Source organism: Nanorana parkeri, unplaced genomic scaffold (assembly GCF_000935625.1).
Source record: "Nanorana parkeri isolate BGI_ZX_2015 unplaced genomic scaffold, ASM93562v1 scaffold2202, whole genome shotgun sequence".
Lineage (NCBI taxonomy): Eukaryota > Metazoa > Chordata > Amphibia > Anura > Dicroglossidae > Nanorana > Nanorana parkeri.
Genome location: NW_017308470.1, coordinates 99,368 through 118,098, shown reverse-complemented (window position 1 = coordinate 118,098; position 18,731 = coordinate 99,368). Strand labels below are relative to the sequence as shown.

The following is an 18,731-nucleotide window of genomic DNA, read 5'->3' as shown; positions in this document are numbered from 1 at the left end:
GCATCCCCTGTTCTTCCATACATAACACACTTTCTGTATTAATAAGGTCCTCCTCTTATTTATTTTTTTAGTGTTGGAAGAGGCACCAACCGTTCTTCCATACATGCCATCCTCTGTAGGAAGCAAGGCGCACAATCCACCAAGTTGGATTTACAATCCTCCAATTCTTATCTATGGCATTCAGGGAAGGGGGAATATCCATCAAGAAGCCCCTTTCCTGATGACCTACCTGAGATAGCCTGACTCAGGCCAGGTCAGTAAAACTATTCAAGTACCTGGTGGGCAGTTTTTAATTGTTTGACCTGTGGCCCACTACCACGTTCTCTAGTACCAGTACTCTTTTATGTATCTGAGAAGTATTGTTTGACGGGTATGTGAACTATGTGGATTGGGTGCAGTGATGACATCAACCTCAGAGGAGATCAGTTGTTTTCTGATAGGATTCTTTAGTCTTACTTGAAGCTCTGAGCTAAAGGTCCTCCATACCTAACCCCGCCCTTTGTTTAAAAGAATGTTGTCAACTTCCTCTGAGCAGACGCGCGTCAATAATTCACAAGGTTGGTTTTGTCTCTAATCTCAACTCAGCGACACCTTCCTCATACAAAACCTCCGGCCTAAGTCCACTTGTATTCATGTATGTGGGGGCTTCAGATAAAAAGTATCAAAAAAAGAGCAAAGCATCTTTTGGAAAAAGGATCATCATTATCATCATCATCATCATCATATAAAAAGCCAGTTGGGAGGTAAAATTCAGCCGTTGAATTTGGGAAATTATCATTCAACTCTACATTTTAAAGAAGGGATGCACAGATACCGATACTAGTATCAGTACCGATACCGAGTATTTGGGTCGAGTACTCATACTCGCCCAATTGCTCTCGATGCCTATCCCAATACCGGAACTTCCAGTATCAGAAAGCCGGGAGGCAAGTCATTTCACGCTGCCTGGCTTCCTGATTGGCCTGGAAGCCGGCTCCATGCTCCCTCGTCACCAGAGAGCATGGAGTTGGCTTCCCGGCCCCTCAGGAAGCCGGGCAACGAGTCATTACCCACCCCCTGGCTTCCTGATTGGCCAGAAAGCTGGCTCCATGCTCCCTCGTCACCAGAGAGCAGGGAGTTGGCTTCCCAGCCAATCAGGAAGCTGGGCGGCGTGTCATTACCCACCCCCTGGCTTCCTGATTGGCCAGAAAGCCGGCTCCATGCTTCCTTGTCACCTGCTAATAGGGAAGCCGGGTGGTGAGTCCTTAAACGCCGCCTGGCTTGCCGACTAATTGGGAAACTTCCTTAATGGGACTTCCGGTGTCGCTATTGGTGAGTACTGAAGCATATCAAAAGGCACATTTTTTTTGTGTGGAGCTGTTTATGTTGCTGTCTTCGCCTTCTATATTTTTCCAGGCGACAAAATAAATTCCACATTTTTACAGCCCTCACTGGAACCGGAGCTCAAAAGGAAAACTTCCAAAATATATATATTTTTTAAAATAAATATATCTATGGCAATTTTTTTATCCACGTGAAATGGAAGCACTTATCAAATTGGTGATCATTGGTGAACATTAATATGTCACGTTCTTCTGATGTTTAGTCCGGTAGCACAATGTATGTTTAGTGAAAATGCATTTTTAGTAATAAATGTCACGACATTTAAAGTGGAGCCCCCCCCCTCCGCTGCAAGGGTTAGGTGTTCCTTTTATATAACAAAATTAATCCTCAAAGCTGGCTCATAGTTCTAGCCGACCTGTGACAATGAGCCTGTCACAGGTCGGCTCAGTAGATCGGGAGGTGAGCGAACACATACCGGCGTTCGCTCACCTCTCGATCCTGTCACGGCTCTCTGCCATGACAGGGGAGGGGCAGGTACAGCTGGGCGGATCCCGGCATAATTGTCGGGATCCGCTTCAGCTGCGGCGTCTCAGTATACTGCAAGCTGTATACTATACTGAGCCTAGGGTGACGGGAGGACGCTAGTTTGTGTCCTCCCGTTACCCTAAGGAGAACTATGGGGAAAAGACCTGACCCCATAGTTCTCCTTTAATCCTTGCAGTGCCCGCAGGGGGTAGCCCCACTTCAAAGGTTAAAGGAGAACTATGATTTGGGTGCTTTCCCCTCTCCTCATAGTTCTAGCCGACCCGTGACAATGAGACTGTCACAGGTCGGCTCAGTAGATCGGGAAGTGAGCGAACACATACCGGTTCCCTCACCTCTCGATCCTGTCACGGCTCTCTGCCGTGACAGGGGAGAGGCTGGATTCCCCCCTCCCCGCTCCGATCCGCCAGCGGTGACTGGCGGATCGGACGGGGGAGGGGGCGGGTACAGCTGGCTCTGCCTCTAGATAGGCAGAGCCAGCTGTCAGTCACGCAGCTGGGTGGATCCCGGCATAATTGTCGGGATCCGCTCCCGCTGCGGCGTCTCAGTATACCGCGAGCAGCAGCTCTCTATATACTGAGCTTAGGGTGACGGGAGGACGCTAGTTTGTGTCCTCCCGTTACCCTAAGGAGAACTATGGGGAAAAGGTCTAACCCCATAGTTCTCCTTTTAATTAAAAAAAATTCCCCAGAGCTCTTCTATAATGATAGATTTCCGAGATACATTTAAGGGTATCAAACAGTAGCAAACAGCAGAAAAATAAATGTAATTAAATTATTTTATTTTATTTACAAGTCCGCAAATATAAAATTCCTGACATGTCACAATATACAGCAACAGTATCGGTTACAGAAGAACTCCACCTTTTATTATTAAAAGGATTCCCTGAGATCCAGTCAGTGGCTTTGCCTTGGCTGAGATTATGTCATCAGTCTGCTGCAGGCAGGAGGAAGTTTTATTTTCGCATCATGTGTGGAATGGTGTGTTTTGGGCTATTGATTGGCATCAAACTTAATATTGGGGACATTGCAAAATTCTATACAAATGTATGAAATATATAAATAAAAATGAACAGTATATAATTGAATAATTAAACAACCGTTTTCTGTCTTCCTCTTCTATAAATAACCAATCATCAACATTTGATATCCTGCCCTGACACCATTATATCAATTCAACGTTCAACTGGTTCTTGACTTAGCCATGGCCAAAGTCTCCTGGGTAGGTCAGTCAGCTTGCGGCCATGGCCAAAGTCTTCTGGGTAGGTCAGTCAGCTTGCGGCCATGGCCAAAGTCTTCTGGGTAGGTCAGTCAGCTTGCGGCCATGGCCAAAGTCTTCTTAGTAGGTTGGTCAGCTTGCGGCCACAGCCAAAATCTTCTGGGTAGGTTAGCCAGATGGTGGCCATGGCCAAAGTCTTCTGAGTAGGTTGGTCAGCTTGCAGCCAAGGCCAAAGTCTTTTGGACAGGTTGGTCAGCTTGCGGCCACAGCCAAAGTGTTCTGGGTAGGTCAGTCAGCTTGCGGCCATGCCCAAAGTCTTCTGGGTAGGTCGGTCAGCTTACGGCCATGACCAAAGTCTTCTGGGTAGGTTGGTCAGCTTACGGCCATGACCAAAGTCCTCTTGTTAGGTTGGTCAGCTTGTGGTTGATTGATTGATGGTTGAGTTGGACACGGCACCATAGTTTATTGTCCTACCTAGACCACAATGCTCACCATGAAATGTAAATGACCAATGTGCAGATCACAGAGAGAACAACAAAATACAAGATCTGTTATGGATGATTGATTAATGGTTGAGTTGGACATGGCACCATAGTTTTTGACCGTTCTTGAGGTTGTGATATTGTCCTACTTAGACCACAATGCTCACCATGAAATGTAAATGACCAATGCACCAAGAGAGAACAACAAAAATACAAGATGTGTCATGTCTACACCCAGAACCTTGACGTGAGCGCCACATTGATGCTGACCATCCAGAATCCACCCCAATATTCTGTTTTTGCATGAAGTTCTAATATTTAATAGTGCACCTTTGAAAAATCACAGATTTTTCACCATCCAGCCCCCCCCCCCCCAGCCATTGTCCTTCACCCGTGCAACAGTAAGCAACTTAATAACAGCAGAAGGGACCCGGTCAGAACAGATGCGGTTGAGGACAAGCGAGTGGCTCCGTAGGAGTAGATCCAGTTAAAATAGTAAGGGACGTAGGTGTACACTCCGGGCCGGTTGGGTAGGGCGCACTCATCTCCCCAGCTGACGACACCGACTTGATACCAGTAATTACCTACATTACAGACCAGAGGACCACCAGAGTCTCCCTGCAAGAGAAAAGGAAAATCATCAGCTGGTTTCATATGATCATGGCCATGCATGAGGCAAGCCCACTGAGGGGGGTTTTCTACAACAGAAGCACACTTTAGTAGAACTCTTTTGACAGTGAGACCCTTTCCGAGAAGGTGTCTAAATATACAAGTCTAAACCATCTTCACACTCCACACAGGTCCACATTACTTAACTTCTTGATGTTCTCGTCATCTAACATATCACAATTTTGACTTTTTTGTTCGAAATGACATCTCACAATAGACTTCCTCTAAGATTAATATGTACACATTTTCTCATACTGTACATTCATATGTTCTAGGCTCCTTTTGACCCACCAGGTAGAATTTTGCCCATATTTCCCAGTTTCTCTTTACATGCTGATGCTGCTGAAAAAGCCCTTGTTTACAGAGCTCAGTAGCTCAAGAATAAAGAAGAAGGTGAAGCCGCACACCATTTTCCCCTTTCAGCTTGAAAACTTTATGAGGCCCCACAGCGAATGAAACACATCAATGTCTCAGAGTGGAATGTCTCTCTGACTACTGGAGCTTATAGAAGAAGCACCACAAGAATAGAAGAAGAGGTCACCCCCTCACTGCACGGGTTAACTGCACATTGGTCTAGGGGCTGGATTAAAGATATACTTACCTAATCCTTGATCCTGCCTGGCTTCATGACCAGTACCCACAGCCTCTACTACCCCCAGCTCTGGGAGTCTAAGCCCCGCTGACATCATCGCATCTAATAGAGGTCCATTCACCTGCATTATACATGAGGATGCCGAGTGACATACCACAGCCGGAGTGAAGGGGGAGAGAGGTGAGCACCGACTGCCATAGGACTGAGAATCAGGTGAGTATATCCTCTGTATTCTGGCCCCTAGGGAAAAGCGAGCAGTTAAAGGAGAACTATGAGACGAGTGATTTCCACTCACCTCATAGTTCTAGCCGACCTGTGACAATGAGACTGTCACAGGTCAGCTCAGTAGATCGGGAGGTGAGCGAACACATACCGGCGTTCGCTCACCTCTCGATCCTGTCACGGCTCTCTGCCGTGACAGGGGGAGGGCTGGATTCCCCTCTCCCCGCTCCGATCTGCCAGTGCTGACTGGCGGAACGGACGGGGGAGGGGGCGGGTACAGCTGGCTCTGCCTCTAGATAGGCAGAGACAGCTGTCACTCACGCAGCTGGGCGGATCCCGTCATCTACGTCGGGATCCGCTCCGGCTGCGGCATCTCAGTATACCGCGAGCTGTAGCTCCCTATATACTGAGCTTAGGGTGACGGGAGGACGCTAGTTTGTGTCCTCCCGTTACCCTAAGGAGAACTATGGGGAAAACACTGACCCCATAGTTCTCCTTTAACCCCTGCAGTGCAGGGGTAGCCCCCACTGCAAGGGTTCATTTTGGTCATTCCTGGTGGACATGAACCCCACCAAAAAATGTGTTTTGTTTTGGATAGATTTAGATTTCTATTTATATATTTTGGATCCAAAATTAATTTCGTTTCATTATCCAGATTTCATATCCTTCTAAAATGTTCGTTTTGGAAAGGTGCACAACAGGAAGTCACATGACCGTGCCTGTAATGCAACCCCTAACAAAATCTGATTGGCTAAAGAACAGTCCAATTTAGATTCCTTTTGAACAAAATTTAGATCCAAATTTTCATGAAAGGAAGATTCGGATTCGTTCGCATTCGGACGTGTTTGCATTTGGAAATTCAGATGCATCCGAATGTCCAAATTTAACGGAATTCGTAAAAGTATCTATTTGGAATGAAACGAAATTTACATGTCTAATTCCTGGAGCTCTTCTTTAATCATAGAGCAGAAGGGTGGGAAAGGAACACAACTATCCACCCCTCCTCCAATGCCAAGGTCCTAGGTGTCATCCTTGACTCGGACCTCACCTTTCTTCCCCACATCCAATCACTATCCAAATCTGCCGCCTTCACCTTCCTAACATCTCCAAAATACGCCCCTTCCTCACCAATGACACCGCAAAACTACTCATCCACTCCCTTGTTACCTCTCGTCTTGACTATTGCAACTCCCTCCTCATTGGCCTTCCACTACACAGGCTCCTCTCCCTTCAGTATATCATGAATGCTGCTGCCAGACTCATCCACTTGACCAACCGCTCAGTGTCTGCAACCCCCCTCTGCCAATCCCTGCACTGGTTTCCATCCCCCACCCCCTCTTCCAATCCCTCCACTGGCTTCCAATAGCCCAGAGGATAACATTCAAAATATTAACAGTCACTTATAAAGCCATCCACAACTCTGCCCCCGGCTATATCTCCAACCTTGTCTCAAAATATCACCCTAACCGTCCACTCCGCTCTTCCCTAGACCTGCTGCTTTCCAGCTCCCTAGTCAACTCCTCCCATACTCGCCTCTAGGACTTCTCTAGAGTCTCTTCCATCCTCTGGAACTCTTTACCCCAACCTGTCCGTCTATCTCCCACCCTGACTGTCTTTAGGCGTTTCCTGAAGACTCATCTCTTCAGGGAAGCCTATCCCACCTCAACCTAACCACTGAACCGTCACATTCTCAAACAATTCATCCCCACACAGCTACCTCCTCATGTATCACTGGCCCCTCCTCTTTCCGATTGCAAGCTCTCGGGAGCAGGGCCCTCCTTTATTGTATTGTGATTGTAATGTCTTCCTTACATTGTAAAGCGCTGCGCAAACTGTTGGCGCTATATAAATACTATGTAATAATAATAATAAAGGAATATTTATAAGGGAGAAACTCCCACAAAACGTTAAAAGGGATGAAAGACATTTGCGATTCGTTTCGAATCGAAATTTGGACGTAATTTCGGAAATTCGGAGATTCAGATGTATCCGAATTACAGATATAACGAATGCAATGAATATAATGAATCCGAATCTCCGTTTCCGAAATTCGTTAGCGGTAGTCTGTACGAAATTTCGTTTGTTGGATGAAATTTCGTTGTAGCAAAGTGACATTTGAGAAAAAAAAACAAAAACTTTTTTTCCCTCTTAAATGTCACTTTGCTGCAGCGAACGAACGAAACGGAAACGAAATTTCGTACAGATTACCGCTAACAAATTTCGTCCGAATCCGAATTCCGAAACTAATTGACTTTCGGACCCCGAAAAACGAAAAACGAAATAATGCAAAATCAAAATGGAACGAAACTAAACAAATATTTTGCTGGTGCTTCTCTCTTCACATGTCTAGGATGAACCATAACAAAATGATTCAAATATTCAACGCTTTAGGCCTGAGCACTGTCACATGACCAGGGGAGTGATATCACTGCCTGAACCGCAGCACCGTCTCTTGACCCAAAAGTTTGCCTAAATATGGATTCATTTTATATCAAATCTATCAGAAAATTTTGAGTTTGTTTGCAGGGCGACAACAACCCACCTGGCAGGAATCTTTGCTTCCAGCCTGATACCCGGCACAGATCTGGTCACTGGGGATGACGACTTCATCGGCACTGACGGCGGTATTAATGTGGTACATGGTGTTACATTCGCTGTTGCTGATAAGTGGCACCATCACCTGCTGGAGGGTTCCTGGGTACGGCAGCGACACTGTGGAAACAAGATCATCATAACACTGTGTCCTCGGAGCAACAAACAACAACAAAAGAACAAGATAAAGCTGTGATGATTTATTTCTAGTACCTACCGTGTTTCCCTGAAAATAAGACAGTGTCTTATATATTTTTTTCTACGAAAAAAGACACTAGGTCTTATGGCTAGCACTATCTTCAGGGATGTCTGTAATATGAGATCTACCACCGAACTAGGTCTTATTTTCGGGGTAGGTCTTATATCACAGAAATCCCTGAAGATAGTGCTAGGTCTTTCTTTCGGGGTAGGTCTTTCTTTCGGGGAAACACGGTATTAGACATGTGCGATTCGTTTCGTTCCGAATCAAAATTCGGACGTATTTTCGGAAATTCGGACATTCGGATGTATCCAAATTCCGAATTACAGATATAACGAATGCAAACTAATCCGAATTTCCGTTTCTGAAATTCGGTAGCGGCGGTTCGTTCGAACGTTCGTTTTGTTTTCGTTTCTTATTCGTTCCGTTCGTTAGAGCAAAGTGACAAACATTTTTCCCCCTCAAATGTCACTTTGCTGCAAACGAACGAAGGTTCGAACGAACTACCGCTAACGAATTTCGTCCGAATCCGAATTGACTTTCGCACCCGAATCCCGAAAAACAAAATAACACAAATCCGAATTTAAAACTAAACTAAACAAATTTTTTGGCAGTGCACATGTCTAGTACCTAGTGCCATTGGGTTAACGTGTGCATCCGTCCTAAAGTCAACCTGTACCCAGTCTATGGATAACAAAGTATTAACATATTCTAAACATGCAGCAAAAACACTTTAAAACCAGCCCTCATTCACCTCTATAACTATAGGCGGTGTGGGGAAATTCCTCTTCAAATTTGCCAAAAAAGGCATCAAAGTCTTCCCTCTTTCCCTGCTGCTTTCTATTTATTACAGCCGAACCTTGGCAGCCTGCTAGCACTCTAATGTAAACACACAGCAGGTGTTTCTAAGCTGTGAGAACCTGAATGTAACTTCAGAGTCTTTGATGTGACGTCTGAGGATGAGTTAATTCACAGTACAAGAGTGGTCAGAGGTGACTTGTTTTAAAAGAGAACTATGGGGTAAGTGTTTTTCCCCATAGTTCTCTTTAGGGTCACAGGAGGACATATACTAGCGTGCTCGCAACCCAAAGCTCAGTATGTAGCGAGCTATTGCCCTCGATATACTGAGAGCTCAGCAGCCGGGATGGATCCAAACAATACTGTCTGGAACCTCCCAGCTGCGTGAGTGGCAGATGGCTCTGCCTATCTAGAGGCAGAACCAGCTGTGCCCGCCCCCTCCTCCGTTCGTTCCTCCACTCAGTGCTGGAGGATTGGAGCGGGGAGGGGAGGAATACCTGCGGGGAGCCGTGACGCTACAGTCACCGCTCTCTGCAGGGAGATGATCAGAAAGTGAGCGAGAGACAGTATGCGTTCGCTCACTTCCCGATCAATAGAGCCGACCTGTGACAGCTTCTCTGTCACAGGTCGGCTCGAACTATGAGGATGAGTGGAAATCACCCCCCTCATAGATCTCCTTGAAATCTCTTTTAATGCTGGTTGAGAATACGTGAATACTTCAATGTCCAGAGTCTGGGCTGAGGTTCACAAATATTTAAAGTATATCCAAAATCAAACTTTGTTTTGCTCTGTCCTGTTTGCAAAGTTTCGGGTTCACTTCCTGTCCAGGAAACACAACAGGAAGTGAGCTGAAACGTCTCAAATGGAGGGCAGGCCTCCTATTGGTTGTCAGTAGAATAGGAGTCTAATACCCCTATTTTTTCCAATGAAAACTATACATTTTGGATTCCCCATTACTTTCTGTAATGGCCACCAGGACAAATGAACAGTTTTAGATTTAAATACGGGGGGGGATTTATCAAAACTTGCGGCAGGGGGAGTAAATCCGGCCCTGACTGCAGCAGACAAAATCTGGAGCAGTTGCCTATGACAACCAACCAATCAGCGTCTCTCTTCAGTTTGTTCAGTTAAGCTTTGAAAATTAAAAGTTGATGCTGATTGGTTGCCATGCACAGCTGCTCCAGATTTTGTCTGCTCAAGTTTTGATAAATTCCACTCATAATAGTTTTGCATTTATAAGGCAACAACGTTGGTGGTATGGACATGCTTACAACATCGGCATCACCATGTAATTCTGCCATTACTCTAAGTTTACCTAAATGTGTTCTTACCTCCACTCCCGGTATTACCCCATCCAGTCACCCAGCATTTCATGCCCGCCGGGAAGTCCATGGATGCTGTTGGCACGCATACGGGCAGAATGAACTCGCTGAAAGCGATGGGGTTGGAGAGTTTGATAAGGGAGATGTCTCCGGGGGACCCGGCACTGCTGTACTGAGGGTTCACGGCGATACTCAGCACGGTGGACGTAATCTGGTGAGAATTGGTGATCTGCAGCTGGTACGCGCCCAAAACAACTGTGTAGTCTGATGGGTTGGTAGACCTAAATGGCAAAGATAATGTCAACGGAGACCTTAAAACGTGTCAGTTATATCATATCAACTGTGATGTAAACATGCAATGTGGATCCCAGCAAAACTTTATTATTGTGTGCCTTGGAGATGACATAAAACTCCTTCCTAGGCAGGAATAAGAGTGATGCGGTACAAGCGTCAATGTCCTATTCCAGCGGAACACGGTGAGCTGCCAGCTTTGTATGGGCTTCTATTGGAGCGAGGACGTGCTCCCTATGGCAAGCGCCCGGCTCATTCCTTGCCTGAGCCGGGGAGGAGCGGCGCTTCTTTTCTTTGTTCTCCTTGCAAATTTACTGATTTGCTTAAAAACTCTTTTTCCAAAAGCCTGTCCTGTGACAATGAGACTGTCACAGGTCGGCTCCGTAGATCGGGAGGTGAGCGAACACATACCGGCGCATATACCCCCCCTCCCCTCATAGTTCTCCTTTAAGGAATGAATGGTTTCACCATCATATATGGGAGTCTATAGTCTCACAAATCAGAGTGTAACTTGCATAGATATTTGGGTGTTATATTTGATACATCACAAGCTTGAATCAGGTGATCTATGCGCCCCGGTCATGATTTTATTTTTTGGGTAATTACATTTTGGAAATGTTGAGGGAGGGAGGAGCCTCCCTGTCCCTCACTTGCTCATCACTGGTGCAGCAGTGAGATCGATGTCCTCAGTGTTTTTGTTTTTTCTTTCTTTTTTTTGATTCGACAGCTTGGACCAATGGCGCTTTGCCATTGGCCCAAACCATCCACAGAGCTCAAGCCTCTAACCTAGAGCAGGGGCTGTTGCAGCTCTGGCCTCACTATGTTAGGTTACACAGCAGTGGGGAAGCCCGCTGCTGTGTAACCTGACTTAGCTGTCAAAAGCCGGATGCAGCGCCGCCTGTAATTAACATCCAGCGCTGCGTCCATGACAGGTGACACAGAGGGGAGGATTTCCCTGATATGTAACCTGATAGAAGCCGATCTGAATGGAGAAAAAGCTGTCAGCTTCAGACTGGAAGCTGACAGCTTTTTCCTGCATAATACTAGGTGAGGCTCTGCCTGCCTACCGGCTTACCATGGCTCACCGCTATAACATACAGACCCTGCAGCACTACTAAGGAGAACGCACAACATGTACCTGGATTGAGCAAACTTGGAGGCCCCACCATATACTTTTATTTTTTAGAAACCAATGACGGTTACTAGACATGTGCGATTCGTTTCGTTCGAATCGAAATTCGGACATTCGGATGTATACGAATTCCGAATTACAGATATAACGAATGCAAACTAATCCAAATTTCCGTTTCCGAAATTCGGTAGCGGTAGTTCGTTCGAACGTTCGTTTCGTTTTCGTTTCTTATTCGTTGAAGAAAAACATTTTCCATCCTCAAATGTCACTTTGTTGCAAACGAACGAAACGAATAAGAAACGAAAACGAACGTGCGAACGAATTTCGTCCGAATCCGAATTCCAAATCCGAATTGACTTTCACACCCGAATCCCGAAAAACGAAATAACACAAATCCGAATTTAAAACAAAACAAAACTAAACAAATTTTTTGGCAGTGCACATGTCTGACGGTTACTTTTCACAAGCATTGTCTGGTGCAAACCTTTATTTTATATTGCTACATACAGACATTAACTACCTACCATTCAAAGCAATGAGCAGCGCACAACACCCATTGGTTGGAGATCAAAGATCCACCACAGATGTGGGAGCCCCTGAAGCGCAGACTGATCTGCCATGGCCAAGCTCCTTCTCCTGCGTTCGTGCCGCCAACTATCCGACTGGTGATAACCGGCATGCCACAGGTCTCCTGGGCTGCTGCTGTGGTGAAGTTGAAGACTGCAGACGTGGGATACACTGATAAAGTAATACAGAAAGTTGGGGATGAAGGAATTAGTTGTGGTGAGCTTTGATCTGTTGCTGGTCATAATTAAATCGGGTCAGTCAATTTGGAAGTTCAGGTAATCGTGACTCAGGAGTTGAGCGATCCTCCAAAGATTGGACAGATCTGCATTTAATGATTGGCTGCTTTGCTGGCTCAGTTCAGTCATCACTATGTACAATGTCGTCTCAACCAACATGCCAAAGTGTTAGCTGGTCCAGAAGACATTGTACAAGAGCAAGAATCAGTGAAAGCAAAGATGTAGGAACATGTAACTTAGATGGGATCTATGAACGAGGAGGAGGAGGCCCAGACATGAATAGGGAGGACAGAAGACGCTTATGAATGCGGCATTTTCACAAAGCAAGCGTTCTAGATTTATGGTCGTAAATTATCAGGACAAATAATACATTGTAAGCAAGAGAATCAATACAGCTTCTCCACACAGATCTTCACTCAGTGTATATAATAATCCGGCCACTCAGTGTATATAATAATCCGGCCACTCAGTGTATATAATAATCCGGCCACTCAGTGTATATAATAATCCGGCCACTCAGTGTATACCTGAATTACAATAATGTTTTAGAAACACGGCCAATCTATTGCAGAAGAGACCAATGCAAAGTGTATCTAACTGTTATTTACTCAACCAAAGGTCCTCCTAAAAATGATACACTGTTCACTAGCTACTCCTTGACTTTCATAATCACCCAACAAAGGCCATACTGTGTATGACAACCAATCCAGATTCCCCCAAGCACTTTGTGTTGACACCTTTTCTTCAAGCAAAACCCGAACATTCTAGCATCACCTGGCAATATTTTTTTTGGAGAATATTCAGAAGAGAGTGAGGAGAGACAGCAAGGAGAGACAGCCATGGTAGACAGCAAGGAGAGACAGCCAGGAAAGAGCAAGGAGAGACAGCCAGGCGAGAGCGAGGAGAGACAGCCAGGGTAGAGAGCAAGGAGAGACAGCCAGGAAAGAGCAAGGAGAGAAAGCCAAGGGAGAGAGCAAGGAGAGACAGCCAGGGTAGAGAGCAAGGAGAGACAGGTGGGGGAGAGATAGGAGAGACAGCCAGGAAAGAGCAAGGAGAGAAAGCCAAGGGAGAGAGCGAGGAGAGACAGCCAAGGGAGAGAGCAAGGAGAGACAGCCAAGGGAGAGAGCAAGGAGAGACAGCAAGGGTAGAGAGCAAGGAGAGACAGGTGGGGGAGAGATAGGAGAGACAGCCAGGAAAGAGCAAGGAGACATAGCCAAGGGAGAGAGCGAGGATAGACAGCCAGGGTACAGAGCAAGGAGAGACAGGTGGAGGAGAGATAGGAGAGACAGCCAGGAAAGAGCAAGGAGAGACAGCCAGGAGGATGAGCATTAAGAGAGAGATATAGAGAGAGGACAGTCAGCCAAAGGAGAGAGAAAAATAGCAAGCAACACGTCTGCCTGAAGAACCCCTGCATCCTTCTAGACTTACTTATCAGCACCCTGTATTTCAGACACCTCCTTGCTCCCCAAGTCCCAGCATCCCTCTGTGTCCTGTACCTCACCTATGCACTTAAGTTGGAACACCAGGACCCTGTGGTTGCCCCTGTCCTCCTGACATCTTGTGTCCAGGTTTCAACTGCCCTGAAAACAGGACACAGCACCTAAGGTACCCACAACCCGGATTTGTCTGGGTAAATGCCGGACAGGCGGCGACCCTACCAAGAACATGGCAGCTCCACTGGGTCTTGGGGTTCATGTCTATGGACATTGCTTTCCTGCATTTGATGTAATGCATGTCAAACGCAGGTTAGCTAAAGTCTATTGACTTTCACTGAGGAGTACACACAGGAGTTCAGAGGCTGTGTGGAAAGGGGACATGTGGTCTTTAAAGTCTATGAATGTACTCTATTTTGTATGATAAAGCGTATCACTGGCCAAACCTGCAGGTAGATGGTTCTTCTTTTGCAGCCTATAGGAAGAGGACCAGATTTCAACCAGAATTCTATTATATATTTCTGTGTTCAATGTGAATATTCCGTTCCAGTTACACATAATATCCAATACAACTTTACACTGACAATGTTTGAAGGCAATTTCCATCCCGATTAGAGATCTCTAATGGTTTGGGCCAATTGATCCAATCCCTACTGTACACTCATCATAGAGCTGCACACACCATAGTACGGTGGCGTCTCATGGTGTGACTTGTTTGGTGTCACATAGTTAGTCAGGTTGAAAAAAGTCCATCGAGTTCAACCTATAGCAACTGTCATCCCCCAACCTTCACCTACTTATCACATCTTTGTCATGCTGCTTCGAGGAAAGCTACTTTTATCTCATTGGATTAAAATACCTTCTTCACAATAGCTCCGTCTATAAAAACACATTGTGAAATGTGATGGGGAAGACTTCCTCTTTCACAATGTCTTTGTCTGCGGCAGATCAATCTCCGTTACCTCTCCGATATTTTCTTTTCCTCTAGAAAACACACACAGTCCCTCTAGGCCAGGGGCAGGGAACCTCCAACCCTCAGCTGTGGTGAAACGACAGATCCCATGAGGCATTGCAAAATTCTCACAGGCCACAGGTATGACTCCAGGAGACAGGTGCATCATGGGATTTGTAGTCTCACCACAGCTGGAGGGCCGGAGGTTCCCCACCCCTGCCCTAGGCAGAAGGAAAATGACCCGTCTTGGGTTGAGCGATCTGAATTCAGTTTCTTTTGCTCTACGAAGATGAAAAATGACCCATCTTGGGCTGAGCTATTGGAAGTCAGTGCCCAGTGTGGGGCACTGGCTGGACAGTCTATATGTCTCACCCAGGTTTCTCAGGTTGCAGGGTTTGTGCCTGATAGGGAGGAAACACAATCTTTGCTATTTAGGACCCTGTTCTGGGTCCTAAAGTCCGGGGCCTTGAGGAGCTTTGAGTGGGATAAAGCCTCCATTCTTGGTCCCCATGGTACCTGGTATCCATACCGTAGGGTTGCCACCTTTTCTTCAAGTGAAACCCGAACACTTTAGCGACGCACTGACATGTTTTTGGGAGAATGGGTTGCGGCTTATTCATATGTAAATATCACAGTTGAGACTATTTTCCATGGGGGGCCAGTAGCCCCTATCTTAATTTTGGTTGCCCCCGTCTGCATGACATCTTGGGGCCGGGTTTCTGCTGCCATGAAACCCAAACACAGCATTCGAAACCCAGACTGTCCGTGTGAATCCTGGACAGGTGGCAACCCTACCGTACCGCATTATTAGTCTCAGCTACCCACAGACCTTTCTGTATGTGAGCTGATTGATGCTCAGGGATCTCTACCCCTCTGCTGGTTGAAAAGGTTGAGAGCTGACAGAACACTAACAGGTCTATTCACAGAAGGATGAAGAGTTTGGAGAAGGCCGGGGAAGTGAACAATCTAGTCAAAAATAGGCGATTTGGAAACATTCTCCAATTCAGCTCACTTTCCAGTTCAGCAATGTTGTCCTAGATTGTTCCCTTCTCCAAACCCTTCACCCATTTGTGAATAACCCTGTAAAAGGGAATATACCACTTTGTCTTTCTTTAGGGGAACCCATTAGGGAAGGGGCGTCCCGAGGCTGGGTGACACCCGGAGCGATTACCAGGTGTCACCCCGCCGAGACGTCATCACGCGCGCGCGGCGATCTTCTGAGAGAGGAGGGGACAGCAACCCGGCGGGATAAGGTATGCCGCCGGTCCCCTCCTCTCTCCTGATACCGTCGGGCGTTTGGTCCATGACCGAGTGCCCGACTTTTTAGAGGGGGGGTGACACCAAAATTACTGTCAGTTATTTTGGTGTCACCCCTCCAATGGTGACACCCGGGTGGGGGCCGCACCCCACTTGTGACGACACTGCATTAGGGTGCACCCTGTTAGTCAGGACCTCACATAAGGTCAGTTAGGGGCTCCGATGCGCAGATGTTTTGTTTGTTTTATGTTATTGATTTGCTGTACAAACCCTCCTGCACTGAACTGTGTTCATTACCATTGTCTGAATCAAAGTGCAGGAAAAACCTGCTCGGACTGTTCCTGGGTGCCCTGGACTCATGCATGGATTATCACTGCCAAAACAAAATGATACAGCTTCAGGGCGAGAATTTGAGTTTGATTCTTAAACTGACTGTATGGAAATTGGGAAAAAGGAAAATGCCGAGATGTGACTGGCTCAGAGTCTTCTGTACAACACTGTAGAATATGTCAGAGCTATATTAATGTATAACGGGCACCGAAGATGTGCAGACCCAGGAACTCAGCACAGGGATGGTGGGAACTCCTCATAATGAGCACAGCGGGTGTACAGACCAAAGATCTCAGCATAGGCATGGTGGGGACCTCTCCATATGGGCACAGCGGGTGTACAGGTCAGGGAACTCAGCACAGGGATGGTGGGAACTCCTCATAATGAGCACAGCGGGTGTACAGACCCGGGAACTCAGCACAGGGATGGTGGGAACTCCTCATAATGGGCACAGCGGGTGTACAGACCAAAGAACTCAGCATAGGCATGGTGGGGACCTCTCCATATGGGCACAGTAGGTGTACAGGTCAGGGAACTCAGCACAGGGATGGTGGAGCCCCTCATAATGGGCACAGCGGGTGTACAGACCCGGGAACTCAGCACAGGGATGGTGGAGCCCCTCATAATGGGCACAGCGGGTGTACAGGTCAGGGAACTCAGCACTGGGATGGTGGAATTCCCTTATAATGGGCACGGCAGGTGTATAGACCCAGGGACTCTGCACAGGGATGGTGGAAACCCCTCATAATGGGCATGGCAGGTGTACAGCAGACCCAGCAACATAGCACAGGGATGGTGGAAACCCCTCATTATAGGCACAAGAGGTGTACAGACCCAGGAACTCGGCACAGGGATGATGCAAACCCCTCAAAATGGGCACAGTGGCGTGTAGACCCAAAAAAACTCGGCATAGGGATAGTGGGAACCCCTCATGGGCCCAGCAGGTCGGCAGACACAGACACTCAGTATACGGATGGTGGGAACCCCTCATAATGGGCACAGCAGGTCTGCAGACACAGACACTCAGTATACGGATGGTGGGAACCCCTCATAATGGGCACAGCAGGTCTGCAGACACAGACACTCAGTATACGGATGGTGGGAACCCCTCATAATGGGCACAGCAGGTCTGTAGACCCAGACATGTCCATTCTGAGTGAACCAATACCTACATTACTAGTTCATAGCAGATCCCACAGCAGATCAGTCTGGAATTAACAACCCTTCATTCAGAGATGGACACACAGACAGATGGGAGCTCTACCTGATCTCTTAAATGTACAAGGGTTAGTATCACCAGAAGTTTGAAAAAGACAATCACTGCTATATACACAATTATTTATGTGCAACAGAAAAGAATCATCACTTACCTGCCAGTAGTAGAAACCCAATGAAGTATTTAGTGTCCTCCATGGTTCTCCTCCGCTCGGCTCCTTTTCCTCAGCGATAGTCCTTCTACTGGGAATAGTCTTTCACCTGTCCCTGGGTGGACACGGCTTGTGCTCCGTCTCGCATACTATTGGCCAGGTATATCACTGGAAGACCGCTCTACAGCTCCATCGAAGAATGTGGACGGACCAGTTCTAAGGGAAGCTTTTGTATTCTATTACGAACTATAGGCAAACATTTCTATCGATGGACAATCACGCGGCCACGGAAGGTGATGGCGTCAGCCAGAAAACAGCTACAATGATTGAACGTTGACTTTTTTTGTGTTTTTCTTAAGAAAGTGTGTCGAGTCTCCGTCCTGACTCACCAGCGTTATCATTCCTGGGGATTGTTACTGTTGATTTTGACTCCAAGCTTCTTGTTAGGACTTGTAGCAGATATGCCGTGGGTCTGCTCAGCCGAAACACAGCAATCCATAATATGTGGTAGACATAAACAGCATACATAGGGGCGGATTTACAGCTAGGTGCATCCGATTTGTGCCTTTAGGCGTCAGCACAAAAAAAGAGGCGCATTTTCCTTGAATTGACCGTACATTTGTTCCCACCATGGCAAAAAAACAAACCAAGCAAGCATTTTGAGATGTTTTCCACAAATGTTAACGATGATCATTCTTATGTGTTTTATTACATCTTGTGAGCACAATTAGGCCTGGTTCACACCTGGGCGTTTTACAGCGCTTCCCTACGCTCTGTAAAACGCTCAACATGTGAAAACCAATGATTGCCTATGGGCATGGTTCCCACCTGGGCGTTTTACAGCGCATAGGAACGCGCTGCAAAACGCCCTACGTCCAAAGAAGTACAGGAGCTTCTTTAGGGCGTATTTGCCGCTCGTATCCATTGGGATACAGCCAGGTAGCCCTCGGAAACGTGCGTTTGTCGCACGTTTTTTTTAAAGGAGAACTATGAGGCGAGTCCTTTTTCACTCACCTCATAGTTGTAGCCGACCTGTGACTATGAGACTGTCACAGGTCGGCTCAGTAGATCGGGAGGTGAGAGAACACATACCGGCGCTCTCGATCCTGTCACGGCTCTCTGCCGTGACAGGGGAGGGGCTGGATTCCCCCCTCCCCGCTCCGATCCGCCAGCGCTGACTGGCGGAACGGACGGGGGAGGGGGCGG

At 46.9% G+C, this 18,731-nt stretch overlaps 1 protein-coding gene across 1 annotated transcript in view; it reads right to left on the bottom strand.

Moving 5' to 3' along the window:
* The window catches only part of LOC108801039 (transmembrane protease serine 9-like), a 63,865-nt gene that overhangs the window by 19,174 nt on the left and 25,960 nt on the right, over window positions 1–18,731 (bottom strand). Inside the window, exons 7-10 of the mRNA XM_018573003.1 lie at window positions 11,908–12,121; window positions 9,970–10,241; window positions 7,592–7,761; window positions 3,958–4,184 (exon numbers count right to left, since the gene is read on the bottom strand). Of these exons, the coding sequence (XP_018428505.1) occupies window positions 3,958–4,184; window positions 7,592–7,761; window positions 9,970–10,241; window positions 11,908–12,121 (883 nt within the window). The remainder of the gene's footprint in view (window positions 1–3,957; window positions 4,185–7,591; window positions 7,762–9,969; window positions 10,242–11,907; window positions 12,122–18,731) is intronic.